The 17435-nt window shown below is 39.4% G+C and overlaps 1 protein-coding gene across 3 annotated transcripts in view; it reads right to left on the bottom strand.

Annotated features, from left to right (window-relative positions):
- Positions 1-17435, bottom strand: part of adamts6 (ADAM metallopeptidase with thrombospondin type 1 motif, 6) — an 87698-nt gene that overhangs the window by 26838 nt on the left and 43425 nt on the right. For all 3 annotated transcript variants that reach the window (XM_082157415.1, XM_082157416.1, XM_082157417.1), the window contains 4 exons: positions 12984-13129; positions 9410-9473; positions 4473-4575; positions 2456-2589 (listed from right to left, as the gene is read on the bottom strand). In XM_082157415.1, coding sequence (XP_082013541.1) covers positions 2456-2589; positions 4473-4575; positions 9410-9473; positions 12984-13129 — 447 coding nt within the window. The remainder of the gene's footprint in view (positions 1-2455; positions 2590-4472; positions 4576-9409; positions 9474-12983; positions 13130-17435) is intronic.

Genomic DNA, 17435 nt, shown 5'->3' with positions numbered 1-17435 from the left:
ATCGGTCATCAGCCAATTTTTTAGATAATAGATTCTCATTTTGCCTGGTTTTACGTTTTGATTACCTTTACCTTCATCTAATGCTCACTTTAAGTAAATGTTGTCAATATAACAAATATTACTGAAATACTATTTCAGTCTTTCTACTTTAAAATGTCATAATGAAAAATGTCAAAGAAAAATCAATGTGTTATTTGCAATTTCTTTATTATTTGTGAAATTTACTAACAATTTCAGTTCAAATTGTTTTAAAGTAAATCCTATACCAAATTTCTTTCAATGAAAGCACATGGTGTGTTGTATTTCACTATTTCAATTTAACATGTTTTTCCCTGCTCAGAACTAACATGTGACCAATTTTTTTATGTTGTAACCCAGCAGTTGCGAATCACTGGACTAGACATAAGATTGATTGCTGTTTTATTTTGTTTTGGACATTCCCTGTAAAGCCCCTGTGCAGGCCTTTACTTGCATTATTATTATGATCCAAAAGGCAATGAGAGGTTGTTGGGTGCAGCACAGATTGATTCCTTAGAGTTTAAAAGAACATTGTGTGGATTTCATCGCTCCAGATCAGATCAAAGAGGAAACCTTGGGGATCAATTAAAATAGTATCTTAAACCACATAAATCAAGGATGCGGACAACAATGTGTGAGACTAACAAATACCAAACTGCAGACAAAATCTTTTCTACACAGAGTTCAAAATTTTAACCCTAAAATAAACAAAGCGTCGCACTATTACGTCAATTTGGTTTGTTATACAAATTATATTGTAAGCGAATTAAATATAATTCTCGAGCGGTTTACCCGCCTTTTTAAAAACACAATTAGATTCAAAACTGTACTGTCCTGATAAGAGGGCCAGCCCTTTCAACAGCAGCCTTTATTTAGGCTTCATTGTTCTGCGTTAGCGATTGGCTACGTTCTGTAGACTTTTCGTCTGAGACCGTTAGTATCTGATAAACAAAGATAATGCAACATTTTAGGCCACAAGAGCTGCATGAAAATAGAAATCTATTCTATGAAATACTGTATACTAGGAAAAAGTCACTCTGCACGTTTCTGAAGATTGAGGAATTCTGGGAATGTCAATTTACATTTTTCACTGTAAATTATATATTGACTTGTGCTGCATCTGAAATCAAATACTTCCCTACCATACAGTATGTGAAAAACAGTACGCCAAAAGACAAGAATGTCAGAATACATAGAATTCAAAAAACAGTAGGGGAAAAGACCTACTTCTTCCGGCGGGATTCTGAAGTGCGCATTCGGTGGACACTTTACTATCCCATGAGGGCACAGGACAGGATTTGTGAATGGCAGTGAAGCGACTATAGACAGTAAAAGAAATGGACACAGCGAACCCATCATAGTGACCCCATAGACTTCAACGGAGACCAGTGAAGTCAATCAGAAGCACTCTCTTCCTGATGGCTGAGCGTACTGCGCAGCCTCAAACTGAGCTTTTCGACATAGATGTGACGTGAGCAACCTGTCTGACAGTTGTAAGTCTTCTAGTAGCTGTGCCAAGGGAAATCTGAATCATTCCAGTTTGAATCTTGCAGAGACGGAGAGCGTGAGTAGGAGGTGTCCATGAGCTAGGAGCAGGAGCAACTTTTGGTAAGCATACTGATGAATTATTTTGTCATTTTGCCTCCACGTCCCCCCGATTGCCTGCGAGCTTCTCCTTTTCTTACGGTAATTTCTCTACTGTGCGACAGAGAGTCGCGTGGTTATGAACACAATCATACCATAGGGTGTTGAAAATATTATGCCAAAGGCCTGGATGATATAATGTTTGTTGTGGTTTTGTAGAAGTATGCATTCTTGGATTCCAGATTCCGGATCCAGATTCCGCTTAGACTTTTTAAAAAGACATCCGAGTCTTTTGCTTGAGGCCAGACAGCAACATAGTGTCACCAGATGTGGGCCGGATCTGGGCCGACACTATGTTGCTGACTTGTGGAAACAAAAAGAGGTATTTTAACTTGTTTGCCGACGGGATATGAGAAGTGTATTATTTTCCAAGCCTGTAATTCTCAGAATGAAGTCTACATGTGTCCACCTAACTTCAAACAGGTCTTTTTGAAATCTGATGCACTATTGATGCAGTAAATGATTAAGTTATTGTATGGACATCGACTTTACACTTTCACATCTCTGAGCATGGCGCAAAACAAAATGAACTGTGATTAGTTGTTTTACATATCAGTCAGACAGTCCTTGGCCAAGGAAAGCTGCTATAGAGACCAGATCTTCTGCCATCATGACAAGGTTGTGTAAAGTATCAAGATGCAATTTACATCTCAAAAATGCTGTTTCTCACTCATGCTTTAAGTGAGTAGAAGTATTCACTAGTTATCACTATAAAATGATATGGTACCTCTCATACACAAAGTTCTCAGAGCATAAAAAAAAACTGTGAGTGAGATTTGGCCTGTAGACTCACCTTGCACTCTCCATTGATGCATATGTCCAGCGAGTCGGCCTGGCAGCGCGTGCCGTCGATGACAGCAGGGGAACGTTCTGTGTAGAAGTTGTAGCCCTCAGCCAGACAGTTCAAAGCACACGGTTTCACTCCACCTGAAAAACACGCCGAGTTTATTGTCAAACAGCTCTCGAACACCAATGGGATTTTTTATCAGGTTATTGATTGTTCCCAAGGTCCTCGAGAACTCCTTTACACCCCAGAAGTGTCTAAGAGGTGGCCACGATTTATGTCATACGATAAACCAAAAATCTATAAGGAATAACAGAGCCTCTCGCCTCACCAGTGCATTGATAAGTAATTCGCAGACTGCTTTTCTTGCAACTGTCTCGAGCCAGGGCTCTCAGACGGGGCCCACGGTTTTCTTTTATGCCTTTGTTGATATTAACAATCCAGTCAAAGCACTCAAGCACACGAGAGGCATTACTCATAGTGGAATCTGAATGTTCTGCCTGACATCATTACTGCACAGACACGGGGAGAGATTAACACAGCTGCCAACAAAAATCATGGAGACATCGACAAAGGTTATCGCAGACTTTACAAGTGAAGTTCACCTCCAAAATGAGTTTTAAGAGCCAAACAATTGGTAATGATAATGCTTATTACAGGGCAGTGAGATAAGGAGATGATTGAGTCGAATGTGAACTTCCTGTTAGAATGTTTTGGAAATGCCTCTTGATCTCTCGCAGTTTTTCTTTGTTTATTGGGTTCGGGCCATTTTGTTGTAAACAAGAAATACACCCTTCCCACTGGGTTTCCGGCTGCACTTTTTCAAAGCTGTCAGAAAATGTGTCAGAGAAAAACCCAATGAAACAAAAAAGATTGGGCCGATGTCGGTTGAGGTTTGATATTCACTGTTATAAAATGTAATTGTATTACATGCTGGTGAATTAAACAAATAAATCACATATATATATATATATATATATATATATATATATATATATATATATATATATATATATATATATATATTGCACTCCTGATTGTGTGATCATATATATTTCAATTCATATTTATATATTTTTTTATTTTACTAATTATTTTTGCAATTAATGTATGTGATAGTTCACCCAAAAATAAAAAAAATATATAAAAAAAAATTTTTTAAATAAAATATATAAAATAAAAATATATTTACCTATGGAACACCAAATTTTGCCCATACAATAAAAGTCAATGGGGTCCAAAACAACATTAGACCCCATTGATTTTAATTGTATGAAAAAAGAAAGAAAGAAAGAAAAAAAAATACATTTACTATCCTCTTTATTGTTCCACAGAAGAAAGTCATAAAGGTTTGGTATGACATGACAGAATTATCCTTTTGAGTGAACTAATTAAATTGATAGGCCTAATCGTCACTCATTCTTTTGCAGATTTGACCGCTCTGAGAGACTTGTGTACGTACACAGTCAAGAAACACACACACACACACACGCACACACACTCATGTTTGTTTTGCTATACTTGTGAGGACCTCCATAGATGTAATGGTTTTTATACTGTACAAACTGTATATTCTATCCCCTTACACTACCCCTAAACGTGCCCATCACACAAAATGTTCTGCATACATTTTTTTCAAAAACACACAATTTATTATGTTTATTAATCAATTTCCAGCCAGCGGTCCTCACAATGTAGGTAATCTCAGGTTTAACTATCCTTGTGGGGATTTGGTCCTTACAAGTTTACCCAAACACACCCACATAAACACACATGTAAACACACACACACACAGAGAGAGAGAGAGAGAGAGAGAGAGAGAGAGAGACTAGCGATACATGGTGTTCTATCTGGAATCTAAAGAATTTTCAGACCATCAAAGAGACTTTCACAGTGTTGGTGTTAGCAGGGTACACACAGCAAGCCAGTATGTATACAGTCACTGGAGCCCAGACTTTGGGAAGGCTGTGGGAGAGAGCGGCTCCCTCTGTAGCCCGTCGTTCTGTGTTGCGGGCTGGGAACTTACCTCCAGTGTATGGCTTCCAGTTGTAGTACTTCCCACGGAAAGGCATGTTGTCAAAATCGGCACACTGCTTCTCCCTAAAGTCACGTGATCCTGCTGGACAAGCCTGCAAATGAATGATCCGTTGAGGCCTTGTAAAAGCATTCAGATGGTACTCTCATTTACTCTCATGTATATTATATTATCTTACAAAGTATTTATAATACTTTAATTTTATTCAATTACAAATCATACACTGAACAATATTAAATAGTGTCAGAGATTCCCAGCAGTCACTGGAGATGAAAAGTCCTATAGCATGGTGCTACCACCACTATATCACCATAGGTATATGATTTTTTTGAGGTGGCCAGAGTTATGTGGGAAATAGAGCCAGCCATATTATCTTTAATTTTGATATTAACCCTTTCTGGTAAACTCCAGATATGGTTGCACAAAAAAGTTCATGGTTCATTTGGAGTAATGGCTATTTATGTCCCACACAGGCTGATGCGCAGAGCTCTTGATATGGTTGACCAGTGTGCCTTTACTCCATTCTCAACTATTCAACCCCTTCAAACTACTCAGTCTCTGTGTGACTTTTTTCTCACATGTCTCATTCTTCTGAGTTTTATTTGACAATATTTCTTAAGTAGTTTCAGAGTGTTTTAATGCAGTTTGAACTTATAACACAACCAACTGTGCTCACTGAGGCACCCAAAAACGTGTTTGAATCCGGTTGAAGACATGGATTAGGTCCTGGATTAAGGAGGTCTCCACGCTCCTTCGCCTGGAGGAGGGCTGGGTGGAGAATCCTTGGTTTCCTCTTGTTTTTGTTTTGCCACCTTTTCAGAGAAAGAACAGACTCCTGGGTCACAAAGCCTGCAGACCGGACGTGATGGAGGTGAGCCCCTCACCTCCTAATGTTTGGTCGCAGCACACACAAAACCCCACACAGGTCACTGTAGCGTGTTTAGAGGACGCAAAGCTTCTTCACCCGCCAGTTCCAGTTGGGGTTTGCAGAGCAAGGTAGGTGTTCCAGTACGACTACAGCCACAGAATTGGGACACACAGCTTGGAGGCCAATGCTGTGCTGCGCCGCCCCACCATATGTCAAACATGATTGCTCCTCTGGTGCCACTCGTGCGGAGTTTGGGAGCCTGTCTAAACTTTCCCAACCTGTCACGCTGGCTTATCAGGACAATCATACTTGACTATGCGATTCAGTTTGCCAGATGCCTGCCCCGGTTCAATGGCGTCCTCTTTACCTCAGTGGCAGGAAAAGACACCCCTTTCCTGCATGCGGAAATTGCAGTCCTATTGGCGAAGGACGCAAAAGAGATCGTCCCTCCACCTGAGATGGAGAAGGGTTTCTACAGCCCTTACTTCATCGTACTGAAGAAAGGCAGTGGGTTACGACCATTCCTAGACCTGTGAGTTTTGAATCGGGCCTTGCACAGGCTCCGGTTAAAGATATTGACTCAGAAACACATTCTGACATGCGTTCACCAACATGATTGGTTTGTGGCGATAGACCTGAAGGACGCATCCTCTCATGTCTCGACCTTTCCTCGGCACAGACCGTTTCTTCAGTTCGCCTTCTTGGATCAGGCATATCAGTACAAGGTCCTACCTTTTGGGCTGTCCCTGTCTCCTCGCGTCTTCCCAAAAGTCCCAGAGGCCGCCCTTGCCTCGTTAAGCGAAGTGGGCATTCTCAATTATCTCGACGACTGGCTGATACTAGTTCACTCTTGAGATCTATTGTGCACAGACAGGGACCTGGTGCTCAAACACCTCAGTTGATTGGGACTTCAGGTCAACTGAGAAAAGAGTAAGCTCTAGTCAGTGCAGAGCATCTGTTTTCTCGGGATGGAAACAGATGCGTCCAAGATGGGCTGGGCAGCTGAATGCAACAGGTGGGCAGCCTCAAGTTCCTGGACAGGACCTTGTCAATGCTGGCATATCAATTGCCTCAAGTTGCTGGTGGTATTGCTGGCCCTGCGGAGGTCTCAGCCATTGATCCAAGACGAGCACGTGTTGGTCTGGACAGACAACACGCCGACGGTTTCATACAAAACCGCCAGGTGAGCTAAATCGTGCAACAGACATGCTGTCACGGCAATTGATGCTCCAAAGAGAGTGGAGCCCTAGGCGGTACAGCTGATCTAGAGTTGATTCATTGAAGCACAGGTAGATCTGTTCGCTTCCCAGGAATGCTCCAATTGCCCTCTGAGGTATTCCTTGACTGAGGCCTCCCTTGGCACGGACACACTGGCACATAGCTGGCACCAGGGTCTGTGCAAATATGCATTTCCCCAAGTGAGCCTGCTTGCACAGACATGCAAAGTCAAGGAAGACAAAGAAGGGGTCCTGTTGGTTGCGCCGTACTGGCCTACCCGGACTTGGTTCTTGGAGCTCAGGCTCCTGACGACAGCCCCTCCCTGGCAAATCCCCCTGAGGAAGGACGGGGCACAATTTGGCACCTGCGCCCAGACCTCTGGAACCTCCACATCTGGCACCTGGACGGGAGTGGGCTATCACCAACAGTGATAGACACCATCACTCAGACTAGAGCCCCCTCTACGAGGCAGGCCTATTCTCTGAAGTGGAGTCTATTAGCTAACTGGTGTGCTTCCCAGAAAAGGTCAAGGAAGTCTGGCTGAAGCGACCTATTCTCATTGCAAGTACTGTCCTTCAGTCCCCGATGGATACAAAAAAATACACGGCTTACATGGGGCGCAGGGTAGGTTATGATGTCGCTAGTGCACTTGTTACCCAGCACACAGGGGTTTTCCGACCACCTTGTAACTCAGATCAGCAGTTGTGTCATTTTCTATAACATCTTGGTTACTATTGTAACTTCCGTTCCCTGATTGAGGGAACAAGACGTGGCGTCCCACTTGCCACAATGCTGTACTATCCTCTGAATGGCCGGGACACACTCTCGGCTCCTAAGCACAAACCTAAATAAGTGGATGCACGCCAGCTCCTTTTGTGCCCGTATGTATGGGGGAGTGGCACATGCAAATTCCTCTCGCCAATTCTAATTGGCCTTTTCTGAAGTAACAGGGCTCCCAAGTGTGACCCATAGTGTCAGCATTCAACACCACGTCTTGTTCCCTCCATCAGGGAACTGAGGTTACAATAGTAACCGAGACAGTAGTCACAGGAATATAGCACAAACTACCATTTAAAACTTAGGAGTCAGTAAGATTTGTTTTAAAATAAATTAATACTTTTATTCAGCAAGGATGCATTAAATAGATTAAAAGTGACAGTAAAGACTTTTACATGGGTGCAAAAGATTTCTATTGCAAATAAATGCTGTTCTTTTGAACTTTCTATTCATCAAAGTATATTGAGTAAAAATAATGTATCACGGATTCCACAAAAATGTGAAGCTACACAACTGTTTTCAACATAGACAACAATAATAAATGTTTCTTGAGCATCAATTCATTAAATTAGAATGATTTCTGAAAGATCATGTGACACTGAAGACTTGAGTAATGATGCGTAATATTCAGCATTGATCATAGAAATAAATTACATTTTAAAATATATTAAAATAGAAAACAGTTATTTTAAAGTGTTTTAATATTTCACTATATAAAATATGACTGTTTTACTGTTTTTTATAAATCAAACTAATATGTCTTTTTGCCTCTTGTAATTAAAGAAAAAAAATCCCCTCTCTAAAAAACAAACAAATAATTTATGTGCATTGTGTAATGAACTCACATTGTTATTTAAACATTATTGCCCTAAAGCCAATTAAACTTTAATATGCGACTCGACTTGGCCTCTTTCCATCGCAACATTGTTATTAACCCTAGTCTCCATGTAAACTGGCGGATCATGGAGTCAGCAGTGAGTGAAGGGATGCGGATTAGCTCTTTGTTTTGAAAAGTAGAACAAATGATAGCAGACCTTTGCTTGGTACTGAACAATGGCCGTGGCTGGAACCAGAGCCATAGGGGGGCCGTATCCTCAATGACTTAATAATTTCAAAGCCACAGCCATAATAAATCCAGACATTGGAATGCCCCACATAAACAGCCAGAGAGTGGTGTTCAACCCTTGGTTGTCTCCTTCAAAAAGATTCATTTGATTCCAGGAGGTCAAAGAACCAATTACAATACATCTGTGATGGGGTTGTTGTTTTATAAGCGCTGAATCAGCGCCGGGCTGCTGTCTAAAGCTCCCCAAATCTGACCAAATGTCACCAATAGTCCATATCCACAACACGTTTGTGTTGGACAAGATACTTTCATTTTCAGTGCAAGGGGGTGCTGTTTGTTTTCCAAAGTACACATTCGTTGCTTGTGTTTAACTGTTATTTTTAAGATTTGTGGTAGAAAGGATGCCTAACAAGCTCAATTTTCACCTTAAAAACCCCATAAAGTCCTGTAATGACGTTTCCTATGAATCATGAAGTCTGGACGGGACATATTGAAAGGCTTGCCCCTTTTTTCCATTTTTCTAAAATAGTCAGTCCTAAAACCATGATTATCTGCTCATTCTAGAGAGCATTTGAAATGAAAATGAAAAGTCCAACATTAGGTCACCAGAAGAGAAAAGTCACAAATCTGTGAATGGAATGGCATTTTTAGATTTAGACTAGAATCTAGAAAACCTCGAAGCTAAAACACATGAGCACTAAAGCTATTTATATAAAAAATTATGAATAAAACCATTTTTATTTAAGAAAAACACCACCTTGAAATAGATTAAGGGGGTGGGGGGAAGATTTGAATTTAAAAATTATGCTCACCATAATCCATTTTTAAAGTACAAATTTTTTTAATTGTACATTTTTTTTAATTTGACATGAAAATATATGGATTGTGCAGCTAATACTGGGAAATTCTAAATATTCCAAAAAACTAAAACTAAAAAATTCTAAGCATAAATCAATATCATGCAGATTGCAGCCTCACGTCAATGTTACAAAAACTCACGTCAGTGTTGCACGATCTGTAGCGCTTCCTTTCTCCGAGACAGTACTTCCCTCCGCCAGTCGGCCTGAAAGAGTTTGAATAAAAAAAGACTCATGAGGTACCATCATGAGAGACAAGGAATCAATGTAAAAAATGCATCCACACACCATTCCAATCAACACCGGACAGCATCTGTACTGCATTTGCTTTTACAGAGGAAGGCAAATGGTCTAGTAACCACAATCTCTACATGCAGCACTCACACACAAGCATATTTTTCCAGATTGAAGTTTAGTGTCCTAAAGATCAGATTGGGTCATCAGATCACACACAAAGCCATATTTCAGATCTGGGTTGACTTTGCTCTTTTGTGCTGATCAGATCAGTTTAGAGATAATGTGTCATTTTTTTCAACATTAAAATACTTCCTTCTATCCAAATTCAACGTGCGAAGACAAATTTAAGTAAGTCATTCATAGGTTAACTTCTCATAGAGTGAAAACACTGCTAGGGCAGTAGAAATAGCAGGTAAACCTGTTTGAAAACAATCATTTAAAACATTTTAAATTAGAAACAGCACCGTCATTTCGAATTTTTCAATCATGCCTTTTTTTACTACCCTGAGGCTGTTTGATCAATTCATATGAAATTTGGTGTGAAACATCATAGAGACCCATCTGACAAAATTTAACCAAAATAATTTTCATTTGTCAAACTATTTGACCCCTACAATAAAATACATTTTTGTGATGTCACCCATAATCACTAATTGACCTGTATATTGTAATACACATCTGTAGCGCCCCCTTTTGACTGTTGTTGTGTGGTCAATTTTACCTACAGTTACCAAACTCTATACATGTTGTTTTCATCAAGCTGGGGAACTTTCCAAATTAAAATCATTAGCTCCGCCCAACGGAGCCATTTTGGATTTAATGTGGATTTTTTTTTTCTCGCAGGCTATGAATCTTTAAATATAATTCATGATTTATTGTGATTTGCACCAAACTAGGTCTATATTGCCACAGATTTTTTATATAGTTATGTAGCACAATAGTTATGCACTTCATCTTGAAATATATCCAATCCAGACTATCGTTTAACTGGATCTTACATGTTACAAAGTAGAATCAGAAAAAATCTGTTATTTCATTTCTTTTCTTTTGTTTATCTAGCCATAGTTATTTACATCAGGTTTTAGTTTGCCCCTTGTTTCATTTATGATCTTCTCTCTTGTCTTGCTTTATCTTGTTGTGTCTTGTCTTGTTCATTGTGAGTCTTGTGTTCTCTAGACCGGAGTAGCAGTCTCAGTCTGTTTCTCAAGTGTCAAGCCTCTGGCTCTGTGAGCCTCTGCCTGGCAGCAAGACTGGTGCTACATCGAAGAGATCATCAAGTCTTTGGTTCCTTGTGTTCCTGCCTTGTCTTCCTCACCATCATCCCACCTGGTGCTGCCTCACTCTCCTTGCTGAGCCCTGTCTACAGTCATGTCAATAAAACATCACCACTGCTCATTCTGCGTCTGGGTCCTCTCTCTCTCTCTCTCTCTTGCAGAACCGTGACGATTTCAGCCTTACATGGAGTTCCATTGTTCAAGAGCAAGATGCCCCTCAGGCCAGTGATTTCCAATTCTATAAACAATAATCCCCATAATTAATAACCGGGCCCCTAATAAGCCCCTTGAGTATCCACGTATTCTATCAAGGTTGACTTCAGTTCCATAAATGGAAATTCAGAAAACTCTTCAACCCGCAAGCAAATATGAAAAGCAGTTTCCATTTGTGTTTGTTTGACAGAGAGCTCAAGACATTTGTACTATCTCCAGTGTCTGTTCAGGTTGTTATGACCAGCAGGGCAGTATGCACTTTTTCCTCATTGCCTTATAAATACTTGATATATGTATCCAGGTCTCTCTCAGTGAACAGCTAAGCTGTTTGGCCATTTCTCAGCAGGTCATTTTAACCCTTGAGGGCAGCGTAATGAGGTTTGCCAAGCCTTAGGTGATTCTGACCATCTTCCTCTTCCTCCCTACGTGCCGTCTGGCACAAAGAGCGGCTGGTTGTGCTGTTTTCTCAGGGCCACTCTTAATGAATGCTTTCCAGGGCAGCTTGGCTTGAAGTGCTTGGGTTTCCTTTCTCTCGGGTAGCCAGGTTTTAAGGGCCGATCATCTTACACAGGTGTTACATATTACACCGGCCACACTCCCGCCACTGTCTGCAGCGAGAGTGTGAGGATAGACATTTCCGCAACCACCGGGAATGAAACCTAAACTCCATCTACATACAAACCTATTTTGAGCTCCTGTGGCTACCTATGAAAAGTTTGCAGAAACTGGCAAGGAAAAAACCCGGCAAAATTCTAAACTAAAAAATCAGTACCTTTTGCTTGACAAATTGAGTAAGGGTTTTCTCAACATTGCAACATTTAATATTTTAGTAAAATATTAAAACCATTTTTTAATACAGTGCCTGGGATTGCTACACATTTTCTGCAGTTTAAATACATTTTTTTTTTTATTGTTTTTGAAAGAAGTCGCTTATGCTCTGCATTTATTTGATCAAAAATACTAGAATAGAGTAATAGAGTAAAAAATAGAGTAATATTGTGAAACATTACAAATTAAAATAACTGTTTTCTATTTGAATACATTTTAAAATGTAATTTATTTTTGTGATCAAAGCTGAATTTTCAGCATCATCACTCCAGTCTTCAGTGTCACATGATCCTTCAGAAATTATTCTAATATGCTGGTTCTTATAAATTGCATTTTAAATATTTTAAAATAGAAAACAGATCTTTTAAATTGTAATATTTCAAAATATTACAAATTTTACAGTACCTTGATCAAATAAATGCAACTATTTACATTGAGCAATTAATTAAAGGAACTGTATGTAAGATTGTGGCCAAAACTGGTACTGCAATCACATTTTACATTTTACATTTATTCATTTAGCTGACGCTTTTATACAAAGCGACTTACAATTGCTATATATGTCAGAGGTCGCACGCCTCTGGAGCAACTAGGGGTTAAGTGTCTTGCTCAGGGACACATTGGTGTCTCACAGTGGATTCGAACCCGGGTCTCTCACACCAAAGGCATGTGTCTTATCCATTGCGCCACCCCCCACGCTAAATTGCCCGTAGGTGTGAATGCGTGTTTGTGTGAGTCCGAAGCCATGTAATGGGAAGGGTTGGGAAAAATCATTGCCAAGAAAATGCATGGACAGTCTCTCGTGTATGGCAAGAGATGGCCATAGAATCACCAAGAGTCGGATATGACTGAAATGGTAATAGATAGTGTAGTGACATATGAAGCACAAGTCACACAGACATCACTTTCAAATCAAGCAGCTTTCTGTTGGCCAACACAGCGAATTTAACCAACCAACTTTGCAAATCGAAGTCTTTCGCCCTGAAGTAAAATTCAACATTGTGTGGATTCCTATTAAAATGACTGGATTTCGCTTGAATTGAACTGAATTGCGCACATCTTTGTGCAGAAAGGTGAGACAGTAATGAGGCTAGTGTGAGCAGTAGTGAGATGGACCAAATAGGGACCTGTTCAGCTTTGTTCTGGCTTACTTTGCCTACTTACGCTGGGCTGTCACAATGTCGCATGGACGAGGAGACGCCACCACCGCAGGTACGACTGCACTCGCCCCAGGTTGTCCAAGGTCCCCAGCTTCCGTCCACGCTCTGCGGCCATGTCCCAAACGCCACACATTCACCCTGATAACACCACTAACACACAGATATGGAGAAATTAGTTCTTCTAAAATGTTCCCCTCTGTCATAGCTCTAAAATCTATTGAAACCATTGACTTATGTTTCTGCCGGTGAGTGACCACAACCCATACCACCCACAACCCCCATCTTTCTTTCTTTTTTTTATTGGAAACTTGCAAGTGCACATACACAAAAAATAAACACATCTTTATTCATTCTTCACTCTCAGCTGGTTCCCAGCTTGTTGCGACAGAAACTTTTGACTCTCTTTTCCAGCACTTTAGACACAGTTGTTCCTTTGCGCTTAAAGAAGATTAAAGAAAATAGTCCAACGCTGTGGTACAACGAGCACACTCGGGCCCTTAAGAGAGCAGCCAGAAAAATGGAGTGCAATTGGAAGAAAAAAAAAACTACAGTTTTTTCACATTTCATGGAAAGAGAGCACGATTGCATACAGAGAGGCCTTAAAACTGCTAGATCTGCTTGTTTTTCAACCCTATTAAAAGAAAATAAACAAAACCCTAGGTATTTACTTGAAACAGTGGCTAAATTAACGAAAAATAAAGCTTCAACCCCAGACGTTTCCAAGCAGCACAGACTAAAAACACATCTCTTTGACCTAGCATACACAACACATTATAAACTTCTATAATTCATTGTTAGGCTGCATAGATTAGGTCAGCCGGAACCGGGAACACTCCTCATAAATCCTGATGTACTTGTTACATCATAAGAAGGATGGCGTCTACGCTAATATTAGTCCCTCTGTTTGTCCCGAGGTTTACCGCAGTCCGCCGGATCCAGATCTGATGAAGGACCTGCACCTGGACACGACGACAACGCAGTCCTGAAGTGTCAACTAGTCTCTCCCCTGTGAAAGCCTCCTTCCCTTCCCTTTACCTCTGTACAAATAAAACATTGTCAAAATAGTTCCGGGTCACATGGCTGCTTGGAAGCGATAATTCTGTATTATAAATTTTTAAGGCCAGACAAGTAATTTGTTTAGGTCAATTTGTAAAGAAAGACTACACGCCTGCGCACATATATATTCAAACGCGCATACCTATAGACTAAACACGTAATACACATGTGCACGCCGTCAGCGTTTTCACCGGTTTGTGTTTTTAAAGCTTGCGCAGAGAGAGAAAAATAAATAAATATATAAATTATATATATATATATATATATATATATATATTATTTTTTTTATTTTTTTTTTTTTTAAGGCTTGCACATTGGAACTTATTTCAAGTTTTGCTTTCTCAAGCCACCAGGCACTGTTGTGCGAATGAGCGGGCCGGTGCGGGTTAAGGGTTTTCTGTTGCAACGGATCAAAACTAACTTTAGCTGGACAATAACTTTATTGTAGAGCTGCTGTAAAGCCAAAACAATCTCTGTTACTTTAATTTCCTATTATCACGGTAAAACTGCTTTTAAACAGTCCATATTGTTAAAAGGGCTATATAAATGAAGGTGACTTGACTTGACTAGCCAGTTATACGGGGGAGTACTCTGGGTTCGGGCCAATGACTTCAAATGCAATTTATCAATGTATAAAAAACAAAAAAACAAAAAAACTGAAAGGACAAGCGTTCCCGAATTTCAGTCAGTTTTATAATTGGTTACAATGAGAATATGGAGTATATCTCATGATTTTACACGCGTGGTCGGCCATTTTGGGATCGGTGTCTATGAATTGACACTGCATTTCAACAGAAAAATTCTACAAATTCTACAAATGTCAATACAAAATCTACTGAAATGGCATTTCTGGATATTCAAACTGGTATTTCATGATTGATACGACATATGGGTCAAATGACATGATTTTTTTTTTCAAAATTGTAATGATATTTATTTAAAGATATATGGAAAACGTTCTTTTTACTTGATGGTTACACAACATGACATTTTAAATTGTAATAAAACATCATGAACTTTTTTTTGCAAATAGAAAAATCAGATCAGAGACCAACATGAATACCAAGAGTAGATTTCGAAAAAACAAAAAAACACACATATGTGTCTTAAGATAGATTTTAAAATGATTTTTTCCATTTATTTATTGTGGACACTCTTATGTTATTAACTCCAATGCCATTTGCCATTGTTCATCTGGTGAAATGCATCTTGAAATACAAGTAGTAAATAATGACAACATTTTTGAGTGAAACATTCTTTAAAACATTTTTTTTTTTTTTTTGTATTTTTATTAGTACCTATTATTGGTCCATTTCCTCTGACAAAATATTAATCCATGAGCATTCCCATGCTCATTATTACAGTTATGATTGTAATTAGTATGTCCAATAAGTTAACTGCAGCTGTCATTTGAGAGAAATCTCTTGGCCAAATCTTGTATCGTGTAAACAGCGCATTCACCTACTGTCCCTAATCTGAATCTACTCCAGAATAAAAACAGACTCAAGGCATTGTAATGCGTCAGGACCACGTGAAATCTTCTCAACACTCTACCTCATAATCCATCCAACCCAGGGGACACGAGGACAAGGATTGGAGACGCTGGAAACTGTCGTCACTGTGCAACTGTGTCAGTAGGTTAAGTTCTGTCTCTTTCTCACTCTCTCCCTCTGTCTGGATGGTTGTTCTTGTTCTCAGACTCTATTTATTTCTTTCGTTCACAGACAGGAAGAACTTGGCAAGGGAAAGGCTGTGTCCTCAGCTACCAGTGTCTGAAATCAGGGTAGTGTGCTAAGACACTAGCACGCAGGTCCAAAATAACCTCTTAAAGAATGTCTTATCTAACAGACGCTCTGTTCTGAAGCCTAGTGAGCTGCCTCCGTCAGCATCATTTTAAGGTACTGTATCATATGCATGCTTTGAAAGTAAAGTATTTTGAAGTAAAAAATATTTACTTTGAATATATAAATTGTTATAATTTGACAAGACTTTCAGCAGATTATTGAATGTTTAAAATGTACAAAATAAAATAATTAATTTTGATTCATATTTTAAATTGTATTCATTTAAATGTAACCCCTTCACGTGCAAAAATCGCAGATGGCCCCAGATTATTGTTGTTCAACATATTTTTATACATTAAAAAATTATATTCTTAATATTTTTATTTTTGTTTTTAATGTTTGAGCTTATATATCTCCATATTAATAACAGTGTGAGTAATTCTGAGTCTTGAACTGTAAACTGTCAAGTGTTGACTTTCTAAATATATGTTGATTATTCAGAATGACTTGTGAGCAGCAACCTTTTTATTTCAGGTATGTCATTTATGCCACACTTGCCAAAATGGGGGGTGTGCAGTAAGGGGTACATTTTGAATACAGAAATTGTTTATTATAATTTGACATGCCAGTCAGCAGATTATGGAACTGATATAAGAGTCACACATTTTTTAATAATCTGCCCAGTGGACATGATTGTTGGCTGATGCAGATAAAATCCAAATGGATGGTCATTGGTTGGTTTATTGGCTAGTAGTCTCAGCCTCAGACTCAACTTCCATTAGACTCAACTCAGAGACAACTTCAGACAGTTGGCTGAACATCTGATGCCTATAGCACATTTAACTGTAAACACTTTTCGATTTTCGTCATCTAGTTGGATGAATGTCTTTGAGACGTGTGTGATGTTCTTTAATGGTCCGCCTGGAAACTAATGGCGTGATGCCAAACCCCCTCATGGAAGAAGAACACTATAGTGCTTACACCTGTGAGAATGAGCGCTAACTAGGATCAACTAAATGCTGAATTTTCAAAAGTATGTGAAGTTCGCGGCTCCAGTGTTGCAGTAAACTTGCACAATGTTCCTGAATTAATAATTGATTAAATGCACGCCGGTTTATTATCTTGGGCTGTCCTTGGCCAATGAAAGCTGCGATAGAGTCCAGACCTTCTGTCGTCAGTCTGAAGGTCTGGCTACGCGAGACTAATTGGCTAGTATCTCACTAAAAGTATATTATATATCACTATTACATATATTATTTATTACTAAAAGATTGTGAATTTTTTTTATTTGATACAAATTATAATATGCACTGATAAATGAGGGCATTTGTTAAGAAAGCAAGTAGAGTAAATTTTTATTTCATGTTGTCACATCACATGAAAAAGAAGGGGAAGAGAGTCCTAAGTAGCAGATCAAGAATGAATTCTGCCTTATAATGGGCGGCTTTTTGGCATTGTGCTTCCTGCAGTGTTCGACAGCCATTCTTTACGATGTGACAAATTCATTATCAGTGCTGATGGTGGAAAGCACATTCAGTAGCATGTGTGGTCACTCCTTTTTCTCTGCCTTTCCATTTCTCGTCTTTCTGGAGCTGGCAGGGCCTCCACTCCATTAC

Source organism: Leuciscus leuciscus (genome assembly GCF_965113295.1).
Source record: "Leuciscus leuciscus genome assembly, chromosome: 24".
Taxonomy (NCBI): domain Eukaryota; kingdom Metazoa; phylum Chordata; class Actinopteri; order Cypriniformes; family Leuciscidae; genus Leuciscus; species Leuciscus leuciscus.
Note: the sequence above shows the minus strand (reverse complement) of the source record. Positions and strands in the feature narration are given on the sequence as shown.